Raw genomic sequence first — 18,105 nt, 5'->3', positions numbered from 1 at the left:
AAATGAGTGTGTCAAAGGCACAGCACTGTCCACAGCCACATCCACACATGTGCACAGGAAACAAGGTCAAAGGTCAGATTTACTGCATAGACTCAGCCCCTTGTGGTTCAAACTGAGTAAAAGCAGAGAGCGTTCCAGGATAAAGGGAGCGGCGCGTACCTGTGACAGGTGCCGTCTTGTCGCCCTCACTTTGTGTACACTTGGTTTGTAAGCCTGTTGTTAAGCTGAGTGATGGCGACCCTCAGTGCAGTTTCACTTTAACGCTCTGCTGCATTTCCAGAGCCTTTTCTTATTCTTATTTCTGGACTTGGAAGTGGAGCCTCAGATAATCATATTAGGGATTATTTCCTTTAGATGATATCGCAAATACAAGAATAGGAAACATGGAGTGTTACTAGCAGGCCGAGGTTTTCACTCACAGGGACGACCGAACACGTCTGAGCTCATTATTAGAAACACGCTTAATATGAAGATGCACCTCTGGACCAGGAGATCCACTAGATCCACTTTAACTACAAGGCTGCGTTTGGGCCATGTGATGAAAACAGATGCTTTTCTGAAACTAGGTCATTCGTTCAGAGGTGTGTAGTTTCCGGCTGAGGAAACATGAATATCTGTGAGGTAATGAGGCCTTACGAGAGCAAAACAAGCATAAAAGCCAAGAAGAACACATGGTGAGCATGTACAGACCGAGTCACCTGGGCAGGTGAGGAGAAGGAGGTCAGTGTGTTTATCGCATGATCTGGCTGCAAAGCTGCATCACAGTAATGTAACTGTAGTGGATCAGGTGTTGCAACAGTGACCGAAATCAGAGTGTTTTTGTTCACAACAGAAGCTGTGGAGACACCAGGTGTCTCCACAGCTTCTGTTGCAACAGTGACCACAGAGTTTTGTAACGACTGTAATGATTCACGTATCTGCACACATCATACAGTTGCTTCCATTTTTACCTGATGTACAAATAAAGTTTGACGTCTTGACTAAAACTCCCCTGTGTCCAGTGTTAGTTAGAGCTCTGTTTGTCTCCAGCATCGAGATGTTTATGATCCCTGATGTTATCTGACCATTGATCAGATACACCAATACAAACTTATTGATACTCTGTGTTTATAATCAAAACCGATTGGTTTGGGTGAATCCGTCAATCCTGTGTGTGTGTGTGTGTGTGTGTGTGTGTGTGTGTGTGTGTGTGTGTGTGAGTGTGTGTGTGTGTGAGTGTGTGTGTGTGTGTCTGTAAGTGTGAGTGTGTGTGTGTGTGTGTGTGTGTGTGTGTGAGTGTGTGTGAGTGTGTGTGTGTGATGAGATGTGACAGCTGTGATCTCTGTTAGTCCTCTCTCCATCCTCCTTTCTCTTAAACCGCTCAGCGTGAAATCACTGGGACAGACGCCTTCCCACAATCCTCTCTGCCTGTCTACTGCCCCCAGCTGTACAAACACACACACACGCGCACACACACACACAGGAGGTCAGTGTGAAGCTGGACGACAGTCTGACAGATACATGTTGTTCTTATTGCTGTTGTTAACTTGATCAGCTGATTGTCATGTGATGTTACATCAGCGGTTTGAATTAATTCATCATAACGTACAAACGAGCCTCAGTCCTGACGACCACGAGCTCTAACAGCAGTTACAGCACAACGCTATCCCGGGCTGGGATAACTGACCTGCGGGGACATGCTCCCTGTTGGGAATAAAGGTCCTTATAATCGGAATCATTTCAATTTAGGGTGAAAACTCAGGTTCAAGGTTCAGTTAAGTGCAAAGAAATTCAAGCAAGTCCTCTGAAGTGATGAAAACATGCATGTGTGTGAGTAATCTGCTGAGTCAGTTTAAGGTAAACAGCTGGTAATTTAACACCAGCACTCCTCAAACAGCTCCTCATTTCACTCTGTGTGTGTGTGTGTGTGTGTGTGTGTGTGTGTGTGTGTGTGTGTGTCCTGAGCTGCCACTGAAGGAGTCTGAGGTTTGTTGACACTGAAGAGTGTGCAGCTGCGCTGTGGTTCGCTGCTGTTCGTGTGTGTCAGAGTTAGTGGGCGGAGTCTCACCCTTGCTCCCTTGGCTGGGAAACACTGACAGGTGGAGCAGTCCCGCCCACCACATGGCTCAGACAGGTCACCCTGGAAAAAAAGAGAACAACAATATTACATGACATCACTGTATCATAATAAGACATCACCTCAGCTCAGCTGACGCCATCACTGTAGTTGCAGTAAAGACCAACAAAGAGCAGCACTCGTGTTTATGCTGACCGTGTCACGCACCAGGTTACAGGAGTCGAGGCACAACCATTCATGAGAGCAACAACATAAAGCAGGCTTCAGAGGTAGGAAGGAATAATCTGGTTCAGCTTGTACCTGCAGCTTTGTGTAGCATCTGAAAGTATTAATCTCCAGCCCTGAAAAAGATGCAGTCCCTCCGACGTCCAGCAGAGGCTCCAGCAGCGCGGATTGCTTCCTGTTTTTATAGGCTGGGAGGGACCTGCTGTTAGCATATCACAGTTTGGGCCAACGACAGTTTCATCCAGCACATCTGTCTCTCATCTTCATCATCTACGGATTCAAAAGCCCAGCCGAAGCATCCACCCAGTGTCACTCTTCTGCCATCACCTCGTCACTCTGCAGCATTTAGAGGGATTTGTCCTCTTCTAATCTTTTCTTCTAGTACTTCTTAAACGCTACTTGCTGTAGCTTCTTGTGATGATCTTCCCTTGAGTCCCTGATTTTGTTGGTAGTTAAACTTGATAAATTCTGCATGAGTGAGCCAGAAAGGGCACAACTAAACCCGTCATTAGTTACCTTATCCCCTCATTTCCATCAGCTGCTTCTGGTAAACATCTGGAAGAACGTGCAGCTGGATGGCTGAAGAACGGCAAAGGAAGGCTGAAGTGAAGGTCTGTATTTTTGGGGCCATCCTTGGTGTTTGTGCCCATCAGGAAATGTGGGGTTACTAGTGGGCGGAACTTACAAGACTCGCATCCTCGCTTGCAACTCCCTACTTCCATGCTTAGCTCAGTTTTTCCAGGACCTCTTACCTTTCCAAGCCTTTACAGATTCCAGTGCGTAAAAGAGCAACTAGATGATGCAATTAAGCCTTTGGGAGTTCCTGTCTCTGCGCTCAGCTGTGTGTCCCATCAAACTGAACCTCTTCAGCTTGTGGTCTCAAGTTTCACATTGTCTCTGCTCTACTCCGTCTTCTTGGCTTAAACACAGAAGCCACACATCAGGATTACGATGCTGTTAACTGAGAGCTAGCTGAGGAGTGGAGGCGCTGGTTACAGGAGGATGCCTTCATAACCTGGACTGCTCATAAAAATCTATCCTCCTACCTCCAATCAGCTTAAAAGTTCAACTCCCAACAGGCAACAGGTAACTACTTTCTGCTAGGTTCAATTTCATCATCACCTACGGCCCTAAAATATAAAACCTGATGCTCTGTATCTACAGTTCCCTCTCGAAGAAAATCTGCCCACCGTAGAACCGAATCTTGGTGCATCGTGAGCACTGAACACTCAACAGAATGAAGCTGACCCAGGGAGCCCCGGTACAACCAGGGAACCGCCCCCCTGCTCAGGCCCTGTGTTGAAATATTCAAAGTGTTATTACTTGAGTTCAAGTTTTGCTTGAATAAATAAAGAGTTAAACTGACATTGGTCAACTGGGTCTAAGTCAATAACATAGTATTTGTTAGAATGAAAGGACTCAACCTGTTGTGTGCTTTTAGACTTGGTTTCTGTCTATTGATGCTCCGACCGCAGCACTGTTTTTATTTTCTGTTCAGACAGTGAGGAATGTAAACACAAGTCAGACAGAAAGACAAGCATCTGAGATTCTCAGGAAGCAGACAGCTGACTGTGTGTGTTTATCAGATCACGTCAGCGACAATCACGCTCCAATTTTTCCTGACCGATTCTTTCAATGAGAACAGATGTTCAGATGTTCAGATTGATGTGACAGAAAAGGGAGATTTAAACTCTAGAACAAGCCAGAGGCTCGTGTTCCAGTGCATTTACAGACACGACCTGTGTGCTCACAGTTAGACGTGTAAATAAACTTGTAACCTCTGTGACATAACTATTGAAGCAGTACAAGTGCACCTATAAAAATAATCACACCTGATCTTCATTGATCTTAATAAATCGCTCTGTGACCAACCTGTGCACCTTTTATTAAACTACGTGGTTTGAAATTGAGCTCAAATTCGAACAAAAACTATCCTGACTGCAGAGCAGCAATATGAACTTTGAGCAATGGGAACACAACCTCTGGCAAACCAGTCTCAGGTGGATTCAGAGTTTCACAGCACAATCAGGTCCATTTAGCCAGCTACATGGTTGCTTTGGTCATTTCGCCTCTGTACACACAGGAAACTAATCAAAAACATGCAGACTTTTACACTGAAGGTCTGAAAAAAGAAGTATTGCAATATTATTTTAGGAGCTGCAGTCATTTCATACACAGCTCCCCATTCAAAGGCTCAAAAGTAATCGAGTAGTATCATGGACACAGATGATGATCATTCCCTCATTAATGCATAGAAAATGAATTCAGTTCAATTCATTTATTTATTTATGTGGCACAAAATCATAGTTGCTTCAAGGTGCTTTATACTGAAATTTAGACCCTGCAAGAAAACAAAAGATCCAATATTGTTTGATTCATGTGTTTAACTCGACTGCAGCACTTTAAATGAGTTAGACGGACGTCAGTCTAATCAATGCGTTTACGTCAATAAACTTTAGAAACACATTTTTTTCCTTAATAAACTTTAATTCCACTCAAAATAAACTGCTGGAATTTCAGGACCACGGACAGCGACTGAGGATTTCACGGTGATTGGTGCTCCAACAGGTGAGTGGAGGATGTGGTGCTGCCCTCAGACGCCTCACTGACAGGCCCTCACGCCAGACTCTTAAACACGTGTTTGTCAGGTTACATGTGCTCTTAAAGCCTCGGACTCACAGTCTCTGTGCCTGTTTGAGAAAATAGGGTTGATGCTATCGGCTCTATGATTGGCCGATTCTTGGACTTGACCAATAGCTGCTCTTCTACAGTGTAGCGCTGAGTGTGCATAAATCCACTCATGTAAGCTACTTTGTTGTTATTTATAACAGATATTAGGGAACATGTGCAGATGAATAGCCGTACTTGTATATATTGTCAGGGTTGCATAGTAACCAGCACAAGGTCGTGAAAACAATCTGTACATGTTTCAAGAATATTAATGTTTCAATATTCCATAAATACTGTTTATGTACATGTGTTCAGTAAAATAACAGAGTATCTGTGATATTGTAACTTGGTCCTGCTTTAAATTAATTTTTTTGTATTTCGGGCTTTTTATGGTCCTCGCTGTCCTCTAGTTACAAACACAAGCGGTCAACTGCACGCTGCAGTTTGCTTTTCTGTTTTCTAATTTGTGATTTTTATTGACAGGACGAATACAACCAGAACATAAATAAGACTGAAAGGCGACCTCACAAACAATAGCACAAACCAAATAGACTGAATAATACTTCTGTCACTGCTACCTGAGCCAACGCTGCGACCTTCTGGATTTCTTCCTTGACAAAATGAACACAGTTCGACACCATTCAGTCAAATCGCCTTTAGCTAGTTTCATACCCAGCTGTCTGATTGTTTTTCACCTCACTGTCCTCATATGGCATCACTTTGGCCTCACTCTTTGAAGAAGCCTTGAATGTCGAGTTTTCTTCATTTATGAAAGCCAGTGACACAAATCAGTCGCACAGCGCATGTCATAAAGACAAAAAGACCCGGATGTCCTGGTTTTCTGTCCTGCAGACAGAACAGACGTTACCATCCTGGACACCTTGGACGGCACAGGCTAGTATTTACACTCTGACATGCTTTCATTCATCTTCTTCTAGCTGCTGCCTTTGCAGGTCACCATGTCCCAGAATCCCCCTCTGTCACACCAACCCTCTTCACCACATCCATCAATCTTCTCTTTTCCTGCTGCCTGGCAGGTCTATCATATCCACATGTGCAAACGATCTCAGGCTCTCCGACTCCCCTTCATAGACCCAGTGAACATCTGAACAGCTTCAGCTCTGTAACTTCAGCTCAGTCCCTTGCTTTGTTGACCCTCTGCTCCTTCGTCTTTGCCTCTCCTTCTGTCTCCGTCTCATTCAGACACATGTATTCCGTCTTCTTTCGTTCCTCTTCTCTGCAGGATCTCCTCCAACTGCTCTCTGCTCTCACTACAGATCACAGTGTCATCTGCAAACATAGTCCACGGATTCTGAACTTACTGGTCGACCCATCTGTCCCTCACGCCTCGCCTCTGTCCTCATACTGCAGCACCCTCATATACTTCCTAATGCAGTAGCACAGTTCCTCTCTCAGCAACCAATCACCTGCTTTCTCTGATCTTTCTCTGATCCAAAAAGACACGGTGACACTCCTTCAGTTTGCAGCAGATGGCCCCGCCCCTCCCTGAGCCTGGTTCTGCTGGAGGTTTCTTCCTGTTAAAAGGGAGTTTTTCCTTCCCACTGTTGCCAAAGTGCTGCTCATAGGGGGTCATGTGATTGTTGGGTTTTCCTCTGTATGTGTTATTGTAGGGTCGACATTACAATATGAAGCACCTTGAGGCGACTGTTGTTTGGTGCTGTGTAAATAAACATACTGCCCTCCTGCATGTCTCTCCTTAACACCACACCTACACTACAGCTTTTCATCAGCCCTGTTCACCTGTCCATTGAAATCACCCCCAACCCCACCTCCACTACCACCACTCTCTACCACTTTGACCAACTTCCTCCCCAATGTCTCTGTCTTCTACCTGATCTCCAACCTGTGGGGCATACACACTGATGACATCCAGCATCGACCCTTCAATTCACAGCTTCAAACCCACGATCTCGTCTGACACTTTCTCCACGACACTATTCGCTGTGGGATCAATAAAGTGTCTGTCTATTCACAGACTCCTGTCCTCCTGTGAAATCCCATGCAGAAATCCTACAAACACCCCCGATGTTTGATTGCACTTCGTACTGAAAGATTAAACACAAATGCACTGATGTGGCTGTGCTCTGAGGGGTCATCGGGCAGAACAGTAGGACCTGATCCAGGATGTTCGCTCTTCACACATCCCACACCGAGTGTCCCTGTTGATGTAGTCAGTGTGTTTTTTTTTCCTCTGTGGGCCCCAGACAGCGAGTTTCTCAGCAGGCAGCAGTGTTTGTGTTAGCAGCCGCATTCCTGCAGCGTTGTGTAAACTAGGTTATCAGTGAGGCGTGGCTATCAGCAGGAATGTGACTGCTATCACTTTATCTGCTGTCAGGACTGAACGTCTCCCAAACCATCGTCCTTCCATCCACCTCCATTTATGCTGCACTATCACTACTTACGCTGTCATGACTCTCTGCACTCAAATCACCTCTTCATCAGCACTCCAGCTGTACTCAAACCAGCTTCCAGCATCTTCCATTAATCACCATCCCTCTGTCTGGGGTACCGAGATGAAGGGACTGACTGGCTGACCAGAAATCCCAGCCGCTGATTGGCCGGTGCTGCTGCTGTTCCCAGACAGACTGAACCTGGTGACCTCAACGTGACAGGCAGGGTAAAGAAAACAGTCTCCATCTCTACAACATCTGAGGATCCAGGTCTGATCCCTGAGGGACTCCAGAGGACCTGAACAATCAGACCCTGAGCTCAGTCCAGTGTTGTTTACATACAGATGAGGACAAATTATTATGAAATTTAAAGTTTGTCACTTACTATTTTCTAACAGTCAGGAATTTTTAAATGTCGCATTTCTAAAGAAGCTCGTTGCCAACTGGGCAACATGCCTCGTTTCTATTTGCATACAATTACAGAAGTATGGACATATAAAGTTACACGGTACAAAACAACTTCAGACTGATGTGCACACAGCTGTGCCATCAACGTCCAAAACAGGCATTGCTCCAGGTGAAGAACGACGTCCAGAAAACCAAAGTGAACGTCACTGAGCCCTGACTTCAATCCCACTGAAAATCTGTGCGGTGAACTGAAGCCCGAGGTCTATGCAGGAAAACCATCGAGTCCGGACAGCTGCTAAAGAACAATTAGCTGGGATTGTTCAGGAGACGTGAGACTTGTTAAAGCTGCAGCGACCGCTGCCTGTCATTTACTGCACGAAACACAAATGACTGTTAGCTTCATGGGGCTATGCACCCCTCAGGGTCAGATGGCCCATCTCGTCTTCAGCCTGCAGACCATGTGTGAAGGATCCACCAAACACCTGACGCTGTTAGCGTCCTGCCAGGTCATTGGGTTTAGATAATATTCCCTCTTTTTAATAATAATAATAATAATAATAATAACAATAATAATAATGGATTGGATTTATCTCCTCCTTGAATCGCTACCTTATCGTGGTGGAGGGGTTTGTGTGTCACAGGGATCCCAGGGGCTATGTTGTCTGGGGGCTTTTGCCCCCTGGTAGGGTCTCCCATGGCAAATTGGCCCTGGGTGAGGGACCAGACAAAGAGCGATTCATAAGACCCTTATGAAAAGGACACCGAGGGAACAGTTTACCCTGCCCGGGATAGGGTTACCGGGGCCTCGCCCTGGAGCCAGGCCCGGGGAGGGTGCCCGAGGGCGAGCGTCTGGTGGCCGGGCCTTAGTCCATGGGGCCCGGCCGGGCACAGCCCGAAGAGGAGACATGGGCCCATCCTCCCGCAGGCCCACCACCCGCAGGAGGCGCCATAGGGGTCGGGTGCATTGTGTGCTGGGTGGCGGCCAGGAGCGGAGGCCCTGGCGGACTGACCCCCGGCTGCCAAGACTGGCAATAGGGACATGGAATGTCACCTCTCTGGTGGGGAAGGAGCCTGAGTTAGTGCGTGAGGTTGAGAGGTACCGGCTAGATATAGTCGGGCTCACCTCTACACATGGCTTGGGCTCTGGAACCAGTCTCCTGGAGAGGGGCTGGACTCTGTCTCAGTCTGGAGTTGCCCTTGGTGAGAGGCGGCGGGCTATCCCCTCGGCTTGCTGCCGGTACGTTGGGGTTTTTCCCGGTGGACGAGAGGGTTTGTTCCCTGCGCCTTAGGGTCGAGGAACGGGTCCTGACTGTCATCTGCGCTTATGCGCCGAGTGGCAGTTCAGAGTACCCAGCCTTCTTAGAGTCAATGCTCACGTGGGTAACGACAGCGAGACCTGGAGGGGCGTGATTGGGAGGAACGGCCTCCCTGATCTGAACCCGAGCGGTGCTCTGTTATTGGACTTCTGTGCTAATCACAGTTTGGCCATAACGAACACCCTGTTCGAACATAAGAGTGTCCATAAGTGCACGTGGCACCAGGACACTCTAGGCCGTAGGTCGATGATCGATTTTGTAATCGTATCACCAGACCTGCGACCATATGTTCTGGACACTCGGGTAAAGAGAGGGGCTGAGCTGTCAACTGATCACCACCTGGTGGTGAGTTGGATCAGGTGGCGGGGGAAGACGCTGGACAGACCTGGTGCACCTAAACGCGTAGTGAGGGTGTGCTGGGAACGTCTAGCAGAGGCCCCAGTCCGCGAGATCTTCAACGCACACCTCCGGCAGAGCTTTAAAAGCATTCCGAGGGAGACTGGGGACATTGAGTCCGAATGGACCATGTTCAGTGTCTCCATTGCCGAAGCTGCTGCATTGAGCTGCGGCCGCAAGGTGGTTGGTGCCTGCCGTGGTGGTAATCCCCGAACCAAATGGTGGACACCAGAGGTGAAGGGAGCCACTAGGCTGAAGAAGGAGTCCTATCGGGCTTGGTTAGCCTGTGGGACTCCGGAGGCAGCCGACAGGTATCGACAGGCCAAGCGGAATGCGGCTCGGGCAGTGGCTGAAGCAAAAACTCGGGTGTGGGAGGAGTTCGGAGAGGCCATGGAAAAAGACTTTCGGACTGCCTCGAAGAGATTCTGGCAAACCGTCAGACGTCTCAGGAGGGGAAAGCGGTGCTCTACCTGCACTGTGTATAGTGCTGGCGGAGCGCTGCTGACGTCGACTGAGAAAATTGTCAGGCGGTGGAAGGAATACTTCGAGGACCTCCTTAATCCCACTGACACGTCTTCCGAGGAGGAAGCAGAGTCTGGGGATGAGGGGAATGACCCGCCAATTTCCGGGGGCGAGGTCACTGAGGCAGTTAAACAACTCCTTGGTGGCAGAGCCCCTGGTGTTGATGAGGTCCGCCCCGAGTTCCTGAAGGCTCTGGACGTTGTAGGGCTGTCCTGGTTGACACGCCTCTGCAATGTTGCGTGGAGATCAGGGGCAGTACCTGTGGACTGGCAGACCGGGGTGGTGGTCCCCATCTTTAAGAAAGGGGACCGGAGGGTGTGTTCCAACTACAGGGGGATCACACTCCTCAGCCTCCCTGGGAAAGTCTATGCCAGGGTGCTGGAAAGGAGAGTTCATCCGTTAGTCGAACCTCGGATACAGGAGGAACAATGCGGTTTTCGTCCTGGTCATGGAACACTGGACCAGCTCTTTATCCTCTCCAGGATACTTGAGGGTGCATGGGAGTTTGCCCAACCAGTCTACATGTGTTTTGTGGACTTGGAGAAGGCATTTGACCGTGTCCCTCGGGGTGTCCTGTGGGAGGTGTTGCGGGAATATGGGGTGTCTGGCCCATTGCTACGGGCCATTCGATCCCTATACAACCGTTGCAAGAGCTTGGTTCGCATTGCCGGCAATAAGTCGGACTCGTTCCCGGTGGGTGATGGGCTCCGCCAGGGCTGCCCTTTGTCACCGGTTCTGTTCATAATTTTTATGGACAGGATTTCTAGGCGCAGCCAAGTGGCGGAGGGCTTTCGCTTTGGTGGCCTCAGAATCTCATCTCTGATTTTTGCAGATGATGTGGTTCTGTTGGCTTCATCGGGTGAGGGCCTCCAGCTCGCACTGGAACGGTTCGCAGCCGAGTGTGAAGCAGCGGGAATGAGGATCAGCACCTCCAAATCTGAGGCCATGGTTCTCAGCCGGAAAAGGGTGGAGTGCCCACTCCGGGTCGGGGATGAGTTCCTGCCCCAAGTGGAGGAGTTCAAGTATCTCGGGGTCTTGTTCGCGAGTGATGGGAGAAGGGAGCCGGAGATCGACAGACGGATTGGGGCTGCAGCTGCAGTAATGCGGACGCTGCACCGGTCCGTCGTGGTGAAGAGGGAGCTGAGTGTAAAAGTGAAGCTCTCAATTTACCGGTCGGTCTACGTCCCTACCCTCACCTATGGCCACGAGCTGTGGGTAGTGACCGAAAGAACGAAATCGCGGATACAAGCGGCAGAAATGAGCTTCCTCCGAAGGGTGGCTGGCCTCTCCCTTAGAGATAGGGTGAGAAGTTCGGCCATCCGGGAGGGGCTCAGAGTAGAGCAGCTGCTGCTCCACATCGAAAGGAGCCAGCTGAGGTGGTTCGGGCATCTGACAAGGATGCCCCCTGGGCGCCTCCTGGGTGAGGTGTTCCAGGCATGTCCCACCGGGAGGAGGCCCCGGGGCAGACCCAGGACACGCTGGAGAGATTATATCTCTCGGCTGGCCTGGGAACGCCTTGGTATTCCCCCGGATAAGCTGGAGGAGGTGGCTGGGGAGAGGGAGGTCTGGGCCTCTTTGCTTAGGCTGCTGCCCCCGCGACCCGGCCCCGGACAAAGCGGATGAGGATGGATGGATGGATGGATGGATTGGATTTATATAGCGCTTTTCAAGGCACCCAAAGCGCTTTACAATGCCACTATTCATTCACTCTCACATCCACACACTGGTGGAGGCAGCTACAGTTGTAGCCACAGCTGCCCTGGGGCAGACTGACAGAAGCCAGGCTGCCATATCGCGCCATCGGCCCCTCTGGCCAACACCAGTAGGAGGTAGGGTAAAGTGTCTTGCTCAAGGACACAACGTTCGGGGACCGAATCGGCGAGCTTCCGGTTACAGATACGCTTCCGGACCCCCTGCGGAAACCCCCTGAGCCACGGGGGCGACCGTGGCTCAGGGGGTTTCCGCATGTTAAGAACACACAAACTGTAGACAAGACAACAAACCTGCTACACAGTCAGATCATCTGTCACTGGTAGATTTGCATTAAAAAGAAAAATCAGCTTGTAAAATGTAAACCATCACTTTTGTTTTCATCAGGTCTGATCCGGGGCTGCTGACTTTGTCGATCCTCTGCTTACTAATCCTACACTGAGTCCTCCAGCGAAGCCGAAACTTAACCTTCATCAGACATGATTAAACGATTCAGCGTCAGGCTGGCGGTAAACAAAACACTAACAACTGTTTCAAATCCTTCAAGGAGAAAAACATTCACTGCTTCAAAGCTGCTTTTTGTTTTTTGTCGTATCTGACGAGGACGCACCGACTCCTGGGACGCTGATATATCTGCAGTTATGTTGCTGTCAGCACCGTTTGATTGGTTTCAGTAATGTGGGATCAGCTTTGCTCTGTATCTGTGCTTTACTGTATTTCATAGATTTACATGTTACTGATGAACTATGGCAGTTTGGGTGATCGGCTGACGCTCTGATGGCGTTTTTGACTGAATGAAGCAATTGTTAAAGATAAATAAATTAATCAGGTGATTGCTCCATAATAAAAATAACTGTTGGTTGCAGAAGCACCGTTTAGTTCAGTGTTGCAGTATCGGCAGGAGTGACTATAATCAGCTGTCTGCTCTAACAAAAACCCAAAGACTAGAAATTATAAATAATATAATAAAGTCAAAAACCCTGGGTCAACGACCCAGGCATCCTAACAACCTGTAATGCATCACTGTCCCGAAGCTCCACATCAAAATTTGCATTAAATTAAAATACCAGTACCAAACAGCTAAAGGCCCAGTGGCAGCATACAGGTCGGACTCATCAGAACAACAAGCAGAGGTTTGAGAAAGCACAGTGATCATGTAAATAGACAAAAGGAAGTGAAATTATGTGAAGCTGTGTATTTCCTGCAAACAGCAGAATAAAAAAAGTCCGTCTGCACCTGGACACAGAAGCACAGCTGTGAGATCGTCATTGCACAGCTGGAGGGAAATTTAAACACTGGCTTCAAGCTCAGTGACGACAGCACAGCCCGACTATTGGCCAGGATATGTGATGATGTCATCCCACCAATGATTCATCTTTACATCATATGACAACTTCCACACCGTGGTCTGCGATTTGACCAATAAGAGCAGAGATACTTTAACCATGGAAACAAGCTAATGGACAGAAAACTTGTTTCAGCTGACGCGATTTGATGACATCACACACTAGTGAAAGACAACAAGCTGTGATTGGCTGGTGGCCAACGTTTGCTGGACCAGACTGAAAGGGCTTATAAAGGCAGAGGTGGACTCACCCCGAGAGCTGCTGGCAGGGCTTTGAGTACGATCAGGAGGCACCTGAAGGAGAGAGGACACAGGTGAAGCATGAACACAAAGGAATGATAAAGCCCCACAAAGCCCCAACCAGCTTAAACAGGCAGCAGCTATTAAACTATGAAATGCACCCACACTCAGGGTTCCCACCAAAACTACGAAACTGTACGGCAGGGGTGGGGAACTCCAGGCCTCGCGGGCCGGTGTTCTGCAGGTTTTAGATCTCACCCTGGGTCAACACACCTGAATCACATGATTAGTTCATTACCAGGCTTCTGGAGAACTTCAGGACATGTTGAGGAGGTCATTTATCCATTTGAATCAGCTGTGTTGGATCAAGGACACATCTAAGACCTGCAGACACCGGCCCTTGAGGCCTGGACTTGGACACCCCTGATGTACGGTGAGACTTGGTTTATAAGCTAAGATGTAAAATGCATACTGGCACCACAGTTCGTATGAAGAAAACAGTCTATGGTTTGTAATCTATGGTTAAAAGAGGGTGATGAGGTGGAGCAAGACGTAGTGTGCTTAAACTTAATCCAGGCATCCGTACCTCGCATCTGAGCACGTGCATCACCAAAACACTCAGGCGGAGTTACAGACGTGTGTAACATGTCAGCAACTCCAATTAGCTGTGGTGAAGCCTAGCAGACAGCTAGCAGATCCAAACACCTGTGTCACCATCCACCTGTCAGCCAAAGAGGCCACGCCCCTAAACTTTAAACCTTCTTACATATTAACCAGGTGAATCCTAAAAACATTCTTCTACTGTACAGGTGTTACGAAGGAGGACATTATCCACAGAGACAAACAGTTTGTATATCAGGCTGCAATCATGTTTATTTCTGCTGTACAGTTTTAACATGGGAGTCTATGGGGACTGACTCACTGCTGCCTCTGCTGGATGTCAGACGAACTGCAGCTATTGGGACTGTAGAGTCGGTGTCTTTTGTCACTGTAACATTGTTACACGTGTTGCATGGGTTGTGCTGCTGTTTGCACGTGAACTCATCTTCATCGTAAAAGAATTTAGTGTCATGTTACCAAAGACCAGACTGTCGGCAAAAGATTCAGTCATGGAAACTTAAACTTAACAGACGTGTTCACGTGTGCGGTTTTATTTACCAGAGCAGATTGAGACCACAGGCATCAGAGCAGGAAGTCAGCAGCATATTGCCTTCAGCTCAGAGGAAGTCCCTCCTGCTACACTCTGACTCCACCTCCAGCCAGTTCTCGGCCTGTGAGGATACCCCGACGCTGTTGGTCGTCCTGCAGGAACAAAGACAAACTGAGGTTGAAGATGATGAAGGTGAAACCACACACACCTGACCAGGATCAAGCCGTCAGAATAAAAGTCGTAATAATAATAATGATGTAATATTAACCCTAACCCTCACTCCTTTCATGTGAAGCTCACATGAAGCTGGTTATTAACTTAGTGAGCTGAGAACCTGCTTTGTTAGTTTGAGTGAATCCAGACACCAGGAAGATATCCCAGGTGTGTTAAACTCACTTCCTGGTACAGGCCTCTTAGCTGTGTCTGTTTGTGAGTAACTTCCTGCTTGGACAGCCAATCAGGACTTCGAAACTTTGTGTTTGAACTGCACATGGACAGCAGCCCACGCTCCCCACAGTCATGTTCTTTAGAGGATGCTGATGCAAATAGCAGCAGCAGGTGTGTCTGGACGTCAGCCAATCAGAGAGCTGTGTCTCTATAACCTGTCAGCCTCTTATTGGCTGTTATGACTATGATATTGTATTTGTTGCAGGTGTTAAGATAAAGTTAGAACTGAGAAGCTTCTCAGTTCTTCTTCAGGAGCTTCTGTGATGCATATTTAATGGGATGAAAGTTGCTCTAACAGCATCGTGAGCTCCATTAGCTCTTGCCTCTGAAACTGAGGGTTTCAGTAACCTCCGCCTGCAACAGCCCGACCGAACCAAGCTGCTGCAGCGCCCGCTCACAGAGCCAGACAGCAGGAACGATCCGTGTCAGTCACCGAGTTCCTGCAGGAGGCTCTTAGCTAACAGCAGCCTCGGAGCTTCGAGCTCCACGGCGTGATGCTAGCAACACGAACAGCTGTTTGTGCTGCTAGCATCAGCTGTTTGTGCTGCTAGCATCAGCTGTTTGTGCTGCTAGCATGACGAACAGCTGTTCAGTTTAAACTCTGTTCAGAAGTTTCATTCAAACGTTTCAAAAGACAAAAACTGCAAAACGAAGCAGGAGAAAAACAAAAAGTATCATCAGAAACTGAGAACGACCACAGACAGAAGGTTCACGGGACAGGGTGAACGACCAGAAAGGGAAAGGAAGCAAAGGGAGGAAGTAAACCTTCAAAGTAAAACAGGAAGCAACTAAAAGTTTGAAATGTCTTTGTGTGTGCTGCAGTTCAAAAATGAAAACTCAGACACGGAAAAAGACAAATTTACAGCTGCTTTCATTTTGCGATCATTTCTCAGCTCTTTGTATGAAACATGTGAAATAAGTAAAATCCAGCAAACTCAGAAATGATGATCATCACATGACTGCGGCGAGCCTCCCCAGCGGTGCTAACCTCAGTGATTAGCTTTGAGCACACGGGTATTTTTCAAATCACAGCCTCTTCTCTGCGTTCGAGCCTTTGTCCAGACGTAAACGATGTTTTGGATCATTGAAAACTGAGATTTTTAAAAACTCTGTTTCTGTGTTTACGTGTGGACGAGGAAAACAGAGATTTAGTCACAAAGCATCAAAGGTGTGCGACGTGTTACTGTTTCACATCATTGAATTTCTACATTGATACAGACAAAACACTGCTGCTGTTAACCTCAGTTACTGTCCCTCTGTTTACAACGACTGCTTTTATGCGCCATCTTTGTTTACGCTTTCCCTCCCAGGCTTCTAGACTTCTGATTGGCCAACATTTCTACACAGTTAGGATTATATCACCACCTGTTGCTTTGGCATGTTCTTGACAGCGTTTCACTTTGTTTTTCAAGTTTGGGATTTAAAAAACAAAACAAAAACAGAAAATCTGTTTACAAAAATGTCCTGTACATGTGGACGTAGTGTTCCGCTGCCATCTTTTATATACAGTCTATACACAAGTCCTGTTTTTGCACATACTGTAAAACAGAAATGTGTTTTAATATTTGATGGATTGTCTTTATGGTATTTTCAGTCTGATAAATTGATCTTGTGAAAGGAACAGCATGTTTAGGGAAAGTCCAGTTCTGATTCTCCAGACCGGGTCCCTCAGGCTGAGCCCAGAACCACCACCCAGGGAAGGTGGACCTGCCACAGCCGGGGCGAAATCTGGATCAGCCCCATCGATCCCTTCACAGCTACACGTTTTAAAGCACACGATTCGGCATCTGCGCCAAATCCGCTAATTATTAACGCAGAAGCACGTGGACTTTAATGCTCATAGTGCACTGCGGTTTGCTGCGTGCAGACGTAAGGAAGTATCCTCACCGAACTTCAAGTATAAATCACCACAGACTAAAAGTACTCGAGTACTTCTCCTCATTAACGTTATTTACCTGGATGACGTGCTCAGACATTCACACTCTAATAGGCGGCTAATTAACAGCTGACTAACCATAATCAGCTGATGGTGATCGATCGGCAGCCCAATACCCAACCAAACGGTCACGTGAGTTTTCCTACCTGAAGCTGTCACTGTCCGGAGCTTCACGCGCTTTTCATGTCGCTGCAAACCTGAGCACAACTTGGCAAGAGCGCACACACAGCAGACAGGTCAAGCTGCAGCGCACAGCAACAACAGCACTTCCGGCATCCTGCGCCTGCGTGCGGTGCTGCTCCGTCCAGGTGTGTAGACAGCTGCACGCTAACAGCCTGCTGACACACCTGAGCTTTCTGCTTCACTTTGATGAAATCAAATCTGTCTTAATCCGGAAATTCGCGCCAGTTAAGCTCATTTATTATTGACGTGAGCTTTCTCGTGCACAGCTCGTGCAGGAGTGCCTGCAGCTCCTCAGCTTCACCCTCAGGTGCTGCACTCGCAGCTCCTCCCCCCTCCTCACACCTGAGGCTTTCGTGGGTTTGTGAAGCACTTGTTTCAGGTCTCCAGTCTTCCAGGCGCGTTGTCCTCAAAGCTGAGAGGATGCTGCCTCTGCATCAGCTACACCTGCTCCTCCACCATCACAGGTCTCCTTCCTTTCAGCATCACCTGTTTATTCACTGTCATCAGCTAATCCTGTGTGAACGTGCTCTTTAACCGCCACCTCCTTTCTTGTTTTTGACCTTTCATCTGAGAGAAACCCTGAAATACAGTGTTTATGCTTTTCTTTTCTCACATATTAATAAAACGCGTGATTTTTGTCTGAGAGCAGAAACTTTAAAATTACAAATGTTTTCCCACCAGGAACAAACTCAACCACCACGAAGATTAATAAAAGGATGGAGCTGTGACCAGATTTCCTTCAGGGCCAAGGTTTTATTTTGAAGGTCACGGCGGAAGTCTCGTGCTGAGTGTGACTGTGTTGGCTCCTGTGTCGTCGGGCTGAGCTTCCATCCGAGAGCAGCTGCTGTGTCCGGGCTCCGGCAGGTGCGAGGACCCTCTTCTGGAGTGAAGCGGACCTGAGCACAATCCGGGACCTGAGCCGAGCCGAGCCGAGCCGTCGCGGCTGGAGGCAGCTGCCCGCCCGCCTGCATGGAGCCTCTGGCCGCCCGGAGGCGCAGGATCCTCCCGCTGCTGGTCCTCTGGAGCTGCCTGAGTGCGGCCGTGCACGGGGAGAAGGTGAGTGACCTTCACCCAGGTGACCAGGCTCACC

General features: G+C 48.3%; 2 protein-coding genes across 2 annotated transcripts in view; one reads left to right on the top strand and one right to left on the bottom strand.

Moving 5' to 3' along the window:
* col4a4 (collagen, type IV, alpha 4) overlaps positions 1-17,149 on the bottom strand; it is a 55,414-nt gene extending 38,265 nt beyond the window's left edge. Inside the window, exons 1-4 of the mRNA XM_026191958.2 lie at positions 16,979-17,149; positions 14,458-14,601; positions 13,311-13,353; positions 2,048-2,119 (exon numbers count right to left, since the gene is read on the bottom strand). Of these exons, the coding sequence (XP_026047743.2) occupies positions 2,048-2,119; positions 13,311-13,353; positions 14,458-14,504 (162 nt within the window). The 5' untranslated portion in view covers positions 14,505-14,601; positions 16,979-17,149. The remainder of the gene's footprint in view (positions 1-2,047; positions 2,120-13,310; positions 13,354-14,457; positions 14,602-16,978) is intronic.
* A 193-nt stretch (positions 17,150-17,342) lies between these two features.
* Positions 17,343-18,105, top strand: part of col4a3 (collagen, type IV, alpha 3) — a 44,013-nt gene continuing 43,250 nt past the window's right edge. The window contains exons 1-2 of the mRNA XM_026191955.2: positions 17,343-17,479; positions 17,697-18,071. Of these exons, the coding sequence (XP_026047740.2) occupies positions 17,985-18,071 (87 nt within the window). The 5' untranslated portion in view covers positions 17,343-17,479; positions 17,697-17,984. The remainder of the gene's footprint in view (positions 17,480-17,696; positions 18,072-18,105) is intronic.

Source organism: Astatotilapia calliptera, chromosome 14 (assembly GCF_964374335.1).
Source record: "Astatotilapia calliptera chromosome 14, fAstCal68.1, whole genome shotgun sequence".
NCBI classification, from domain to species: Eukaryota; Metazoa; Chordata; class Actinopteri; order Cichliformes; family Cichlidae; genus Astatotilapia; species Astatotilapia calliptera.
Note: the sequence above shows the minus strand (reverse complement) of the source record. Positions and strands in the feature narration are given on the sequence as shown.